Source organism: Ovis canadensis, chromosome 5 (genome assembly GCF_042477335.2).
Source record: "Ovis canadensis isolate MfBH-ARS-UI-01 breed Bighorn chromosome 5, ARS-UI_OviCan_v2, whole genome shotgun sequence".
NCBI lineage: Eukaryota > Metazoa > Chordata > Mammalia > Artiodactyla > Bovidae > Ovis > Ovis canadensis.
Window position 1 is genome coordinate 38,557,631 of NC_091249.1, and position 17,040 is coordinate 38,574,670.

The following is a 17,040-nucleotide window of genomic DNA, read 5'->3' on the forward strand; positions in this document are numbered from 1 at the left end:
CCATTAAAAATCTTCATGTAAACCACACAGATTCTACATAAAATGTCTACATAATATTTCTATATAATGTTCTGAAATACATCAAATCCTCAACTATTCTGTTTATTAGGTTTGTCTTACTAGAAAAACATGAGGAAGCAGAATTTTCATTTTCCACTTTGAATTTGTAGACCTATAACTTTACCACAAAATATCTTGTTTTAATCTCCCGAATCTATCTATACCTTTGAGTTTTTTCTTTCTAGCATCCTGAGAATTATCAAGCAACTCTCAAAATATCCTCCATATTTTAGTAGTTCCTCTTCATCTTATAAATCTTATCTAAAACTCATCAATTTTACAAAAATAGAATAAATAAAAAGCAGGACTGATAGTCTGCAAATACTAGAGCAGTAGTACTAATCTTTATTGGGGCTTCCTTTGTAGATCAGTTGGTAAAGAATCTGCCTGCAATGCAGGAAACTCAGGTTCGATTCCTAGGTCAGGAAGATCCCCTGGAGAAGGAAATGGCAACCCACTCCAGTATTCTTGCCTGGAGAATCCCATGGACAGAGAAGACTAGCAAGCTACAGTCTATGGGGTCACAAGAGTCGGACATGACTTAGCGACTAAACTACTACTACTACTAATCTTTACAGAGTTCATATGTTTACTAGTTCACAAACTTTTAAGCATTCATTAATAATTTAATTCTGCTGTTCAATGGTGGTTAACACAGCATCACTATATTAGCCATATTTAATTAAATAAGACTGCTGATACTGATCAATACTTAAAAGGGCATTTATATATAGAGGAATTAGGGAGAAATCTCAAATCAGAAAGCTGAATTCATTTCAGTTAGTATGGATTTAAATTGCTCAAAAATAAAAACAAAATACTTAGGTGTAAATCTAACAAAAAATACACAGGACTGATATTCTGAAAACTACCTAATAATGATGAAGGAAGTCAAAGAAGATCTAAATAAAGGGTAGAATTTATGTGTTCATGGACTAGAACAGTGTAAAGCTATCAGTTCTCCCCAAATTGATGTACAAGTTTAATGCATTTCCTACCAAAATTCCAGCAAGACTTTTTTGTAGATTAACATAGATTATTCTAAAATGTATCTGAAAAAGCAAAAGAACTAAAATAGCTAAAATAATTTAGAAAAAAGAATAAAGCAGGAGGAATCAAGCTACCTGATTTTAATACTGACAGTCTAATTACAGTACTCAAGAAACTATGGCATTGTTGGGAGGATAGACACAAAGATCAATGGAACACAACAGAGAAGCCAGAAATAGGCCCAGCACATATGACTATGTGTGAGATGCTTGCTTACTTTCTCAAACAGTATACTATATATAATAACTATTTATTATACCTTATTATAGAAGTGTTACCCTCTGGGGCCCTTTTGCCCCTGAACAGGCTCAGGTTTCATTTATATTTTTGTTTGCCCAATTATTTACATGGGGCTTCCCAGATGGCACAGTGGTAAAGAATCCACCTATCAATGCAGCAGACACTGGTTCAATCCCTGGGTGGGGAAGGTGTCCTGGAGGGGGAAATGGCAACCCACTCGAGTATTCTTTCCTGGAAAATGCCATGGACAGGCGAGTGTGGCAGGCTGAAATCCATGGGGTTGCATAGAGTTGGACGTGCCTGAGTGACTGAGCATGCACTATTAGCTGCATACTGTCTTCACTGATATCTGAGTATAAAGCAATAGCAAAAACTTTTTGCTATACTCTGAATGGTAGAATTGACAGCAGTTTGACCTCTAGATGAACACAGAATGCTTGTATAATATAAATTTGATGCTCACCTGGAAGTTGTTCATTAGGCCATAGGAACAAGGATTGGTTTCACAAGATGAAAAATCAAAGTTTAATTTGCAGGCTGCAGAAGTACAGTTTGTTAGCTCTGTTACAATGGTGTCATTAACGTTCCCAGTAGCATCCCGAACAACACACGAACCTGAAGCACAAGTGACAATGAGGACAAATAATCAAGCCAACATTTACCTTCATTTCAAAATTATATATACCCATAAAGAAATTTATGGTACTGACTGTATGTACTTGCTTATAATAGTAATAGAATACAGTGTATTACAGTTAAGAAATTCTTTACCTGGGACAGAATCTGGAAAGCATCATGGTCCCCAGTACTGAGTCAGTGAAATGAAACCTTATAAAGTATGTATATGTATATACTTAAAAATCTTCTAAACATCACTGTGAAAATGATATATTAGCAAAATCATTTCCTGTACTACTTGATTAAAATGTCCTAAAGCAAATACAGAAACACTATGTTGAAAGAGTTCCAAATGGCAGAAACAGTTTCACATACTCTGAATACTTTATATTTAAAATGTGCCAAAGATCAGACTTGAGTTAACATCAATCTTCTGTGAGGAAAAGTAATTTAAACATGAATGAATTATATAATTCTATTTAAACCTTTGTATCAAGTAAGTCCACCCTGATAATACGAAAATATAAGGTGGGAGGAGTTGGGGAGGGATAGTCTGGGACTCTGGGGTAAGCAGATGTAAGCTATTACACATAGAATGAATAAAAAACAAAGTTCTGCTATATAGCACAGGGAACTATATTCAATATCCTAGTAAAACTATAATGGAAAAGATTAGTAAAAATAATGTATATCCACATATAACTGAGTCACTTTGCTGTAAAGCACGAATTAACACAACACTGTAAATCAACTCTACTGCAATAAAAAATAAATGAAAAAATTTAAAAAAGAAAACATATAGTATCTGAGATTTGCAGCAGACTAATCAAATACTATGAAAATATATTCTATAGTTAATTAATTTGGAGTTTGTGATTCTTTTGATTAGTACTAGACTATGATTTATTCTTCTAGTACGCTTAAAATTTTTAACTGTAAAACCTGAATTTTAGAATTTAGACATTAAACACAGTGCTTATACTTTAGGAATATGATTTCTGGATGAAGTATTTAATTTCATGAATGTATAATAAATTCAAGACAACAGCATCTGTAGTCAGTGTATGCAAATTATATGTAAAATCAGTAGTTATTAAATTTTTCCTAGACTAGAATGTTTCAGTTATAGAACCTATCTTAAATTAGTCTTTCAAAATTATTTACTTACTTACTTATAAATAAAAACACCAAAACCCTCTTTGTCATGAAAATAATTTTTAAAGGCAGTGCTATTATCTTATTTTTGGCAGCAAAACTGGCTTCCTCACACATAAAAGATTTAGAGACTGGCTGACCTCTTAAGTCCTTTCTTCAAGTACTATGATTACATCAATGTATTAAAATAGCTTAAAATCATTTTCATTAATTTAGTAATACTTTTCATTCAATGTAGTATCTCTTATTAATTGAAATCAAATTTTTATGGTAAAAAATGTCAGGTTCTATATAATGGCCTTGAAACAATATTAACAGAGTAAGATTACATAAAAATATAAAAAGTAACCACCATAAACAAAAATATGCTAAAATTCGTGAAGATCAGAAAGTAAAATTCATTTACTTCTACACATGAATTATATTTTCTGTAAATATGTCTCAGTGAAATTTAAGAATCTGCAGATGAGACTTTACATAACTTTCTAACTTACTATATAATTAAATAAAAACCCCAGACAAGAAACAATAGAGTATTTGGTGGCTTAGACAACATGTATTAAGCCACCACTAGCTTTTGCCTGGAGAATCCCAGGGACGGGGAGCCTGCTGGGCTGCCATCCATGGGGTTGCACAGAGTCGGACATGACTGAAGCGATTTAGCAGCAGCAGCCTACTTAAGTACTTTTGAAGTAAAATACTATAAACTCCATGTCTTTTTATTGAAATAGTTATTAATTTAAAAGTTAGAAATATCATGAAAATGAATACTTATAGTATATACATCATTAAATGACTGAAACACATAGAGAAATGTAAGGTTATTTACCTACAGATACTGCAATTCCTATGTAAACCAGCGTAGTAATTAAAATGGCTAAGAGTGTTCCTTTGGGTATGGCTGACTGAGGATCCTAGAAGACAAAAACATTTTTTAAAGTCTACCTTTAAAAATAAATATATGTATATCATTTTTATATGAAATCAGTAAAGTACTTTATAATACTTACTGCAAGATCACCTGAGATATTTGCTCCGGCCAGAATGCCAGTTGCAGCAGGAAAAAAGATGGCAAATACAGAAAAAAAGGTCTCTTCATCTCGAAAATCTGGCCCAAAGTTCTCATTAAATATTTCGGCTATAGAGAATAAAATAGTTTTGGCAATTAATGGATAGCAGATTAGGCCATAAAATTTTAGGTTAAGAGTAAGTGGTGATTTATGATCCCTAACTTTTCTTCAGTTCCAGTAACTGGTAAATTCTTGAATATTTTCTAATTCAAGTATAGGTGTTCCCCTTTTCTTATATGAGGAAAACAGTTTACAGCCAAAATGGTGGTTTGATCTGGTTCATGCACTATTATTTTGTATACCTTACTAATTATGTTTGAAATACCTCTAACTTGACTCTTAAGACAGGCCAAGAGGTTAAAGAAACAAGAAAGCAGGAAGAACAAAAAAAATGACATCACACTAACCTGGAACTGTTTGTTTCCCTTACATACAACTTATCCATACTGTCTTCTCTATTTCCTAGGGGTGAACTGTTTGAATTTTGAGGCCATCCATCAGGCATCTAGATAATTTTTAGCTAAGACAAACTAGGTAAAGGTCCTTTCCATTTCAATAATAATGAAAGTGTCAACGAGTTCCTACTATTTCCATCTATTCTAATAGGTCCTCAAATTGAAACAAACAATAAACTGTCATCCATCCATCCATCCGGTATCTGAGTATACATCATGTGCCAATACTGGAGCCATCTGGTATCTCAAGGTACTGAGGAAGTCCAATAGCAACAAGCTACCTTCATGGAACTTAAAAGTATCAATAACAGTAGTAGTTGTAGTTTAGTCACTAAGTTGTGTCCAACTCTTGCGACCCCATAGCCTGCCACGAATCTGTCCATGGGATTCTCCAGGCGAGAATACTGGAGTGGGTTGCCATTTCCTTCTCCAGGGGATATTCCTGACCCAGGAATCGAACCCAAGTCTCCTGCATCGCAGGTAGATTCTTTACCAACTGAACTACAAGGGAAGCCCTCGTGGTATCAATAGGGTGCTACCAAATAAGTAAAAAAAAACAAAAGGCTACTGCAAACAGCAGTAAAAGTACTCAATGGAAACAGGGTGTTGTGACAAATAATCAGAGAGAGATAATCTAATTCAATGTGTTTATTACACAAAGCTAAAGTGATGCTTTAGAGAGACTAGAGATCACTTCAAGAAAATTAGAGATACCAAGGGAACATTTCATGCAAAGATGGGCTTGATAAAGGACAGAAATGGTATGGACCTAACAGAAGCAGAAGATATTAAGAAGAGGTGGCAAGAATACACAGAAGAACTGTACAAAAAAGATCTTCATGACGCAGATAATCACAATGGTGTGATCACTCACCTAGAGCCAGACATCCTGGAATGTGAAGTCAAGTGGGCCTTAGGAAGCATCACTACGAACAAAGCTAGTAGAGGTGATGGAATTCCAATTGAGCTATTTCAAATGCTGAAAGATGATGCTGTGAAAGTGCTACACTCAATATGCCAGAAAATTGGGAAAACTCAGCAGTGGCCACAGGACTGGAAAAGGTCAGCTTTCATTCCAATCCCAAAGAAAGGCAATGTCAAAGAATGCTCAAACTACTGCACAATTGCACTCATCTCACACACTAGTAAAGTAATGCTCAAAATTCTCCAAGCCAGGCTTTAGCAATACATGAACTGTGAACTTCCAGATGTTCAAGCTGGTTTTAGAAAAGGCAGAGGAACCAGAGATCAAATTGCCAACATCCACTTGATCATCGAAAAAGCAAGAGAGTTCCAGAAAAACATGTATTTCTGCTTTATTGACTATGCCAAAGCCTTTGACTGTGTGGATCACAATAAACGATGGAAAATTCTGAAAGAGATGGGAATACCAGACCACCTGATCTGCCTCTTGAGAAATCCGTATGCAGGTCAGGAAGTAACAGTTAGAACTGGACATGGAACAACAGACTGGTTCCAAATAGGAAAAGGAGTATGTCAAGGCTGAATATTGTCACCCTGCTTATTTAACTTCTATGCAGAATACATCATGAGAAACGCTGGGCTGGAAGAAGCACAAGCTGAAATCAAGATTGCCGGGAGAAATATCAATAACCTCAGATATGCAGACGACAACACCCTTAAGGCAGAAAGTGAAGAGGAACTAATTAATAAGCCTCTTGATGAACGTGAAAGTGGAGAGTGAAAAAGTTGGCTTAAAGCTCAACATTCAGAAAACGAAGATCATGGCATCTGGTCCCATCACTTCATGGCAAATAGATGGGGAAATAGTGGAAACAGTGTCAGACTTTATTTCTGGGGACTCCAAAATCACTGCAGATGGTGACTGCAGCCATGAAATTAAAAAACGCTTACTCCTTGGAAGAAAAGTTATGACCAACCTAGATAGCATATAGCATATTCAAAAGCAGAGACATTACTTTGGCAACAAAGGTCCATCTAGTCAAGGCTATGGTTTTTCCAGTGGTCATGTATGGGTGTGAGAGTTCGACTGTGAAGAAGGCTGAGCGTTGAAGAATTGATGCTTTTGAACTGTGGTGTTGGAGAAGACTCCTGAGGGTCCCTTGGACTGCAAGGAGATCCAACCAGTCCATTCTGAAGGAGATCAGCCCTGGGATTTCTTTGGAAGGAATGATGCTGAAACTGAAACTCCAGTACTTTGGCCACCTCATGCGAAGAGTTGACTTATTGGAAAAGACTCTGATGCTGGGAGGGATTGGGGGCAGGAGGAGAAGGGGACGACCGAGGATGAGATGGCTGGATGGCATCACGGACTCGATGGACGTGAGTCTGAGTGAACTCTGGGAGTTGGTGATGGACAGGGAGGCCTGGCGTGCTGCGATTCATGGGGTCACAAAGAGTCGGACACGACTGAGTGACTGAACTGAACTGAACTGAAAGTGATGCAACTAAGGAGTTAACACTTAAGTTGAGACTTTACGGAGCAGGAATCACCATGTGATGTTCCAGGGAAAGAGTACACCAGGAATAACCAACAACATATAGAAAGGCCCTGAGGCAGGAAGAAGGTTTAGCTCTTTTGAAGAACTAAAAGAAGGCAAAGCTCTCACAGTTCGGGTGAGATGAAATGAAATAGAAGGGATCAGCAGGGGTGACATCATGCAAAATTTTATTCTATAAGAGTGTAGGTTTTGTCCTCAATAGAATGAAAAGCCAAGGTGGGCACAGAGTCATGGAAATGACATGGGATGATCAATGCTTATGTGGATGCTGCAGAGACAATGGACTGAAGGATCAGCATCTGAAGCAGGGAACCAATTAGAAGGTGACTGTAGTGGTTCAATCTACTGATAGGAGAATAATGTACTGATGAGAGAAGGATTAGAAAGAGAGCAAGTAGAAAACACTGAGATCCTGATTTCTTTCATGTATCAGGATGGAGAAGTTCAAGAAGGGTTAGTTAGGAGGGACATCAAATAAGCAGTTGAATATATACTTATATCTGGAGTTTAAAGGAGAGACCCAGGAGTAGAAATATGTCAGTCTCTTGAAAGTATTTTGAGCCATGAGAATAGATATTGCCAAAGGAAAGAATACAGTTAGAAAGCCCAGGACAACACTGTACAACTCTGACATTTAGAGCTGAAGGACGAGAAGGGGAAACAGGAGTAAAAGACATAGCGACCAGAGAATTAGGTAGGAAAGAACTCACTAGAATACAGTGTCTGACATCAAAGGAGAATGGGACAGCTAAACAGAATGTTGCCGAGAGTCAGGAGACTAAAAAAACAAGGAGTTTTTGTCAGTTTAACACAGGCAGACCCTTTACCCTAAGGGAAAGCAACTCTGATGCTACTGCAACTCTTCTATCTGGCTTTCATTCTGCCTTGAAGAGACAGGTGCACGGCAGCTCAGTGGAGGGAGCGGGGCAGAGATACAGAAAGACACTTTATAAAACAATAAATGACACGTAAATTACACCTGTAGTGAAAGTTAAGAGGCAGAATGAAAAGGGTTATGGAAGATGAAAACTGGAAAATTCTCACACAATTAATAATGTAAACTGTAGAATTACATCAAGAAACTATTTCTAGTTGCTTTCACAATCTCAGGCACTTTTAGACTATTGTGTTTAAATACAAGTAAAAGAATGGAAAAGCAACATTAGAACAGAAGTTACAATTTCAGTAACAAATTCCCCAAATGAGAACAAAAGTACTTTTCCTCAGTAGCACTGATTTCTCTATGTTTTATCACCTTTCATTTTGCTAATGATGAAAAATGAAAATTATAAATAAAAGTGATTTTTTTTACTCCAATTATACAAAAAAGAAACCAAACTAAACTGGACTGTCAATTACTGTTAGTCACTACACCAAACTCAATTAGATTACAAAATATGAAAAATGTACTAAATTTATTTAACACTAGAATGATATAATGTGCACCTTAAAAAAAACATTCTTTCTTACTTACACTTATAACCAAAGAAACCTTTGGGCTTCTTGCTCTCCAATGGGATAAATGTTCCTATGACGAAATCAGCTATTGCAAGTAGTAGAATCACCAAAAGAACAATCTGAGCCTGAAATTTTAAATGTTAAAAATCAAAATCAAACATACTGTGTCGATATACCAATTCAGTGCCACTGGAATATCACTCCCGTTAAGGGAAAAGATTTCTGTCTTGTTTTCCCAGAACCTCACACAGTGCTAAGCACAAAGCAGGTGCTTAATAAATTTTTGTTAAAGGAACAATCTCAGAATATTCAACACATTGGGGGAAAATGGAGAGCAAAAGTAGGGTCATGCCAACTATTTCCATAGTGAGTTAAAGATGTGCATGTTAGATGCACTAACAACACAAATGTTAAAATATAGAAAAAAATTATAGTACTGGTACTACCTTTAGTAACTCCCTCTGACATACCCCATAATTCATTTTTTCTTACATACTCTTTGATTACCTCTTTAAATGACTATTATTTCCAAATACTCCCACCTTGCCAAATAGAAATGACCTTATATGTAAACGTCTTTGAAAATGGCCACTTAGGAACCCTCAAAATCTACAGGTATCACCGCACCTTAGAAAATACCTAAAATATAAGCTCTAAAAGTTTGCACATTCAACGCTTACAGAGGCCCCAATGATACCATTACTTACTTTTGCCTCCCACTCCATTCCAGCTACTGAGATACCTAGGAGGATCACTACTGTAATGGCTCCAATAATCCGGATATCGTTGATTTCATCTATCATAAGTATGGAATGTTCCTACAAAAAGAAAACAATAGAATGAACAATATTATTTACTTCAGCTACATTCTTCCATTCTTTTTGAAGCATTTTAGAGATATCACAGTTCTTCACAGATAGAAGTTGAATACATTCCTATTTAAGGAATGAACAGGGAGATCTAGCAAAAAAAGAATGAATTACTGTTTACTATTGAGATGTCACTCAAACATCTGAAGACATCAAAAATATGATCAAATATTCATACTGCTATATTTGTAAAGACTCAAATTTAAAAAATGGATTGCTAACAAGCAAAAAAAAAGTCATAATATGACTAAGTAGTACTAATAGGATTTTTTTAAAGTTACAAAGCAGAAATATATTTTGTATTCATTGTGGTTAGTGAATTCAGCTTTCAACAGTCTCTTCTGTTGTATAAGGAAAAGAGATGAACACACTGTCATGCAGCTGTCCAAAGTCACACTGTTCCATTCTAAGAACAAAATTATTTGTGGCTAAAATAATGATATTAAAAACATATACTAAATTAAACAATGAAAGACTATGAATTCTTAATGATTATACTGTTTGCTTACTTCCTTTCCTCTGTCCCTTTGGCCTAGGCAGCTAAGGTCAATGCCAATGCAAGTATCAGTCCTTTTCAGATGTTACACTTCCTAATATACCATATACTACAGTATAAGAAGTTACAACCTAACATGAACAACTACAGCTGTCATTCAAGATTCTTCTCAGTTAATAAAATTGAATCCTATTTCTACTGCTTTAACTACACACATACTAATTACTCTTTTCAACTAAGTTCTCTTCTCAACTCCAGGGCAGTATCATCAACCACTTCCTGGCCAGCTTGACTTACATATGCCAAATCAGACATCCCAAACTGAAATGCTCTGTGTTCTCTATCTCATGGTAAATGGCATTACCATCCATCTAAATCAGTCCTCTTTTCTTGTTCTCTAATTTCCCACATCCCATCAATCAAGTCTACTTACTCAACCTATTAAAAACCACTCAAATACATCTCTCCAGCTCCACTCGTCACTGGTTTAATACTCACCAACATCTCTTCTCCCAGGATAGCTACAACCTTTTAAATTGTCTCCATGTCCAACTGTGACTCCTCACAATTCTCTACACTATAATCATGTATTTCTTGAGGCACCTAATCTGATCATCATGGATCTCAATTCCAGAGAAGATACAATCCAGGTTTAACAGCAAACAAGACCCTTCTTGACTTGATCCTTCTTTCTTCCCTCTTATCTTGAACCTCGTGCCACTTTGTGCTTCAGCCATACTGAAATATTTCCAGTTTTGTGGTTTTTTTTTTTTTAATAACACACCACACTCTACCCCTTCTAGGTCTTTCTTTTCTTTCCTATTTCCCTCATACCATATCTCACCTCTCCTATCTGGGTGCTAATGTCTTGACTCCCTTCCTTTGAAAATCCTGTCTTGACACTTCTCTGCCACCCTACTCCTGGATGGTAAATTAAGTGATCCTCCTAGTTTGTCAAGACCTCCTGCAGTTACCCATTTCTGACATTTGTTTGTCTATGTCCCACACTAAACTTCTTGAAGGACGAGTTTTATGTTCCTTGCTGCTTTCCTGGCATCTTACATGGTGAATGGCACATAAATCCTCAGTAAAGATCCAGAAAACAAATGACTGGAAAAAGGTGAATTACCTTCAGCAACTCCACCACAGTTTCTGCAAATCCAACCACATACATGGCGACTGCGACAGCATTGGCAAAAGCGAAGATCAGGCCAATTGCACCACCAAATTCTGGCCCTAGACTTCTAGATATTAAATAATATGCTCCTCCTAAAGAAAAGAAAAAAACACAAGTACTAATGTTAGAATTTTAAATGTCAAATAATCCTTTCAATTACACAAGAGTTCACAAACACATGCCACCAGTGAACATAGCAGTTAAAGTAATAGGCGAGTGGGTGAGCATATTTTTAGGAAGAAACACCCAGAAAGAATTCTTTACAACCCACTTCATTCATAACAGTTCTGAACATGCAGAAAATTTTCCTCACATTAAATATAAAAAATCATCCTGCTATTTAAATCCCTACTTTCTTTTCTAAAGCTTAGATTAAAATGGCAACAGCCTCCTCCTCATATTCGGAGACATCAAGATCACTTCCCAATGATTTCCTAAGTAACATTTTTAATCTTAAATAACATTTAAAATGATAATTGACATGATTTCAGTTACTTAGTGTGGTAGTTCGCTCAATGTGAATACCAAAGAAAACTGAAGGTAGCACAAGAAATTTAATGAACAGCACATACTGACATCCTGAAGAGACATAGTTTTATTATGTGAGTGAGTGAAAGTCACTCAGTCGTGTCCGACTCTTTGTGACCCCACGTACTATACAGTTCACGGAATTCTCCAGGCTAGAATACTGGAGTGGGTAGCCTTTCCCTTCTTCAAGGGATCTTCCCAACCCAGGAATCGAACCCAGGTCTCCCCCATTGCAGGTGGATTCTTTACCAGCTGAGCCACAAGGGAAGCCCAGTTTTATTATAATACAACTTAATTTAAATTTATTAATAAATTTATATATTTAACATTGTTTATATTATAAATTTATATATTATAAATCCTGCCTAAATGGCAGAGCAGACAAAGACATTAAATGAGCTATTATCATGAAGCAAGTATTTTTCTAACTTAAATCAGTATTTTGATTCTGAGTCAGAGTAATACTTATCTAAAGTCTCTAAAAGCTCCCCTAAATTTCTAATTTATTTTTGGTTTCTAGGTCATAATCAACTTAGTTTTAACAGTACTGAAGTTACATTAAGTTATATACATTTTTCTAGACACTGATGAAATATTCTGTTCTTTTTGTTGATTGGTCGCTCAGTTGTATCTGACTCTTTGCGACCCCGTGGACTGCAGCACATCAGGCTTCCCTGTCTTTTAGAATCTTCTGGAACTTCCTCAAACTCATGTCCACTGAGTCAGTGAGGCCATCCAACCATCTCATTCTGTGTTGTCCCCTTCTCCTCCTGCCTTCAACCTTTCCCAGCATCAGGGTCTTTTCTAATGAGTCAGCTCTTCACATCAGGTGGTCAAAGTATTGGAGCTTCAGCATAGTCCTTCCAATGAATATTCAAAATCGACTTCCTTTAGGATTGACTGGTTTGATCTCCTTGTTGTCCAAGGGATTTTCAAGAGTCTTCTCCAACACCACAGTTCAAAAGCATCAATTCTTTGGCGCTTAGCCTTCTTTATGGTCCAACTCTCACATCTATACATGACTACTGGAAAAACCATAGCTTTGACTAGATGGACCTTTGTTGGCAAAGTAAAGTCTCTGCTCTTTAATATGCTGTCTAGCTTTGTCATAGCTTTTCTTCCAAGGAGCAAGCGTCTTTTAATTTTATGGCTGCAGTCACTATCTGCAGTGATTTTGGAACCCAAGAAAATAAAGTCTGTCATTGCTTCCATTGTTTCCCCATCTATTTGCCATGAAGTGATGGGACCAGATGCCATGATCTTAGTTTTCTGAATGTTGAGTTTTAAGCCAGCTTTTTCACTCTCTCACTTTCAATAAAGAGGCTCTTTAGTTTCTCTTCACTTTCTGCCTTAAGGAAGTCTTAAAACAACATAATGAGGAAGTCTTAAAACCATATAATGAAGACAAATGCAACAACAGATTCTACAACTAAATATGCAAACTTTATTTTGAAAATACCTGTAACAGGTTTTAGGGTTAATTTTATCACGTTTCTCAAAATATTCTATACTTTAAACCTACCCACCAAAACTTCATTACAGTACAGTAGGCACAGATACAACACTGTAAAATAACTATGCTGCTGCTGCTGCTGCTAAGTCCCTTCAGTCGTGTCCGACTTGGTGCAACCCCACAGACGGCAGCTCACCAGGCTCCCCCGTCCCTGGGATTCTTCAGGCAAGAACACTGGAGTGGGTTGCCATTTCCTTCTCCAATGCATGAGAGTGAAAAGTGAAAGTGAAGTTGCTCAGTCGACCCCATGGACTGCAGCCTACTAGGCCAATTAAAAAAAAAACTTTCTTAGTAATTCACTTTACCAATTAATAATTTTTATCATCTTTAAAATTCTGAAGAAAAAGAATTTGAAATGACAAAAATTTTCCCCCAATACTTTTGAACACTAAAAATTCTAATGGACTTACATATAATGACAATTTTTATGTCAAAGAGCTAAAGTTAAAGATATTAAATCACATAATTAATCACACAGAAAATCCCTAGAATATCATTGAGTGAACTCCGGGAGTTGGTGATGGACAGGGAGGCCTGCCGTGCTGTGATTCATGGGGTCACAAGAGTCAGACATGACTGAGCGACTGAACTGAACTGAACTGAACTGATAGTTTATGAACATGTCATTTAATCTCAATATCAATAATGAATTAAGACAAGTATTATTTACCCTGGCTTAACATATAGGACAATTAAGTCACAATAAAAGGTTAACTGAAATCAGTCAGCCACTCATGTATTTCAATAGTTGATAATATTCTTTAGAAGGAGAAATACACCAAGAGAACCTATAAAAGCATAGAATTCAGTTGTTATGTGTTTAAACTTTTGATTTTCTGAAATTTCAAGGCTTTGTATTACTAATAAGAAAAAATATATATCTTAAGATGTATTTAACATTGGTAAAGATAACTGGAAGGTAAATAATGAATGTAAGTAACAAATTCTGACATTTCAGAACTATTTAAAAACCTTCCACTAATTGGGATACCTAAACTTAAAACCTAGGACCTACCTAGTTTCACTACTTTTTAAAATATTTTATTTTTTTTTAGTGAAAATAAAAAGTTACACATGAAGAATATTTTAAAATCATCTGCTCATCTTCCTATAAATTCCTGATGAAAAGCAACAGTACTCCACACTGTTTATTCTCATTTCTATTCCTGTGTCCTTGAGGCAACCAGTTTTAAGAGCTTTCTCCCCTCCCTTTTTTCCCTTAGCAACAAATAGTATAAAAGACCTACTGCTCTGAAAGGCTGGTCTATTTACTAATCAACACAGAGTGATACATACCTTAAAATAAAATGTTTATTTTGTAATTAAGTAAAATTACACATTTTATTTAATTCTAGCAAGTACAATTGACTTTTGAACAACACAGGTGTGAAAAGCACAGGTCCACTTATACGTGGATTTTTTTCAATAAATACACTGAAAATTTTTTTGGAGATTTGTGATAATTTGAAAAAACTCACAGATGAATCACATGGTATAGAAATACAGAAAAAAATTAAGAACAAGTTAGGTATGTCATGAACACATAAAAAGTATGTGGATACTAGTCTATCTTTACATAGGCTTAAGGTAAATGATACCTAATACGAAATTAATGTTAATTTTCTTTCTAATACATTAACTTTGCTCAGAGAATTAACATACAAAACAAGCTGTGCTCCGTCCCTCCCTCTCTGGTAATTAGAGAAACTGCGCATCATTGCAGGTAAGTGGTTTTTAAAAAACGTAACAGTGTTTATAATACTATACTATGAATATGACTATAATACTGTATGACATAAAAACTGTACAAGGATTCATTCATTAGTGTAGAGGCTAGGCTACCATGATACAATCATATCATTATACTAGGCTACAATAAAGCAATCATATTGCTGCCTCTTTGTTTTCAAGTGTGAATTGCTATACCTGTAAAGAAATATAAATTCCATTTTTCACATTCTCTTTTCATTTGTTAAATGTTTTTTTTAATTTCTCACATTTTAAAAAAACTTCTGTTGGAACATAGTTGATTTGCATGATGTCTTACTTTCAGGTGTAGAACAAAGTGACTCTTTTCATTTTATCTCTAGTGTTAGTAATACATGTAACATATATAGTGTTTTGTAGCATATAAGACAATATTAATGCAGGTATTAACAAATGATTCATCTTGTAAAAAGATGATGTAAAACTTATGGCATCAGTATAGCATAGTACTATAAATGTACTTTTTCCTCACTAGAATTTTCTTGATAACATTTTATTCTCTCTGGCTTACTTTACTGTAAGAATACATATATGTATGTATATATATAATACATATACACAAAATATGTGTTAATTGATGGTTTATGTTACCTACAAGGCTTCTGGTCAACAGTAATCTATAGTTAAGTTTCGGGGAACTCAAAAGTTATACAAGGATTTTCAACTGCATAGGGGTCATCAGCATCTCTAACCTGTGTGTTATTCAAGGGACAACTGTACGATTATCATTCCCATTTTACATATGTGAAAATTCAGGCTTACGGAGGTCAAGTAACTTGACCATAGTCACACATATAGTAAAGGAAGAAATGGGCTTAAACTCAAGTCTCTCTGAGTGCTTATTCAGTACAGTATGTGAAATTAAACAACTTTTTATTATCATTGAATAAGCTGAAGAGTATAAAAAATTATGATGCATTAAAAGGCAGCAACAGAAAAAATAACTATTTATTTACAAAAAAATCTGTTGTTCAAGCAAACACAGAAAGTCGATAAGAAAAGATCCTCATGAACTCTCAAAATTTGGCAGTAAAATGCCGTGTCTTCTGAGTGTAGAAGATACCAATGAAGCACACACGAGAGATGTTAAGCAATGACAATACTATATACTGGGTTCCATTATTACTATATATTGATTTGGGGATACATGTCCCTGCAGCTCTCAGTAGATTTCACATCAATAAACAAAACTCTGACTAGGTTAATCAACAGCTATATGATTACTGGCCATAAACAAGTCACTATATATTTCGAAGAATTGAAATGACATAGCATTACTGACAGTAGTGCTGAATTGAATGTATGGACTTCCCCTAAATATGTTTTAAATTATGCAACACATTTTAAAGTAACCCACTAGTAACAGAACAAATCACAAGGGAAATTAAAAAGTATTTTGAACTGAACAATAATGAAAAGAGAACCTATCAAAATCAGTGGGATAAACCTAAAGCAGGAATTACAGCTTTAAGTGCTAATATTAAAAAAAAAAAATGATACTTCTAGTGAAAGTAAATAATATGAAATCAATGATCTAAGCTTCTACCTTAAGAAAACAGAAAAAAAGGAAAGCCTAATGTAGGAAAAAAAAAAAGTTAAAACCACAGGTGCAGAAAACAATAAAGAAAAATCAATTAAGGTGAAAACTGGCAAACTCTTTGAAAAAGTTGCCAGAACTATGACAAGAACAGTAAATTGAAATACTCCTAAGAAATTAAATTTGTAATACACACACACACATATACACAACCACAGGCCCAGGAAGAAATAAGATCAATTTTACAAAAACTCTTTTAGAAAATTGAGGAAGAACCAATACTAACCAACACCCCTTATGAGTTGAGCTTAATCCTAATACCAAAACCTGACACAGATTATTACAAAAAAAGAAAAATTTAGACAAATATTTCTCATGATCATAGATTCAAAAGTCATTAACAAAGTGTTAGCAAGTAAAAAGTAACAGAAACCATAATATTTTTTGACCAAATATATCTTTGATCTTTGTGGGGTTTATGCCACGAATGCTAGGTTACTGAGATTCAAAATACCATGTAATTTTGATAATAACAGAATAAGAGAAAAAACCACATAACCATTT

At 35.2% G+C, this 17,040-nt stretch overlaps 1 protein-coding gene across 2 annotated transcripts in view; it reads right to left on the reverse strand.

Annotated features, from left to right (window-relative positions):
* SLC12A2 (solute carrier family 12 member 2) overlaps window positions 1–17,040 on the reverse strand; it is a 98,289-nt gene that overhangs the window by 45,821 nt on the left and 35,428 nt on the right. For both annotated transcript variants that reach the window (XM_069589505.1, XM_069589506.1), the window contains 6 exons: window positions 11,084–11,223; window positions 9,297–9,407; window positions 8,606–8,714; window positions 4,134–4,261; window positions 3,953–4,037; window positions 1,814–1,965 (listed from right to left, as the gene is read on the reverse strand). In XM_069589505.1, coding sequence (XP_069445606.1) covers window positions 1,814–1,965; window positions 3,953–4,037; window positions 4,134–4,261; window positions 8,606–8,714; window positions 9,297–9,407; window positions 11,084–11,223 — 725 coding nt within the window. The remainder of the gene's footprint in view (window positions 1–1,813; window positions 1,966–3,952; window positions 4,038–4,133; window positions 4,262–8,605; window positions 8,715–9,296; window positions 9,408–11,083; window positions 11,224–17,040) is intronic.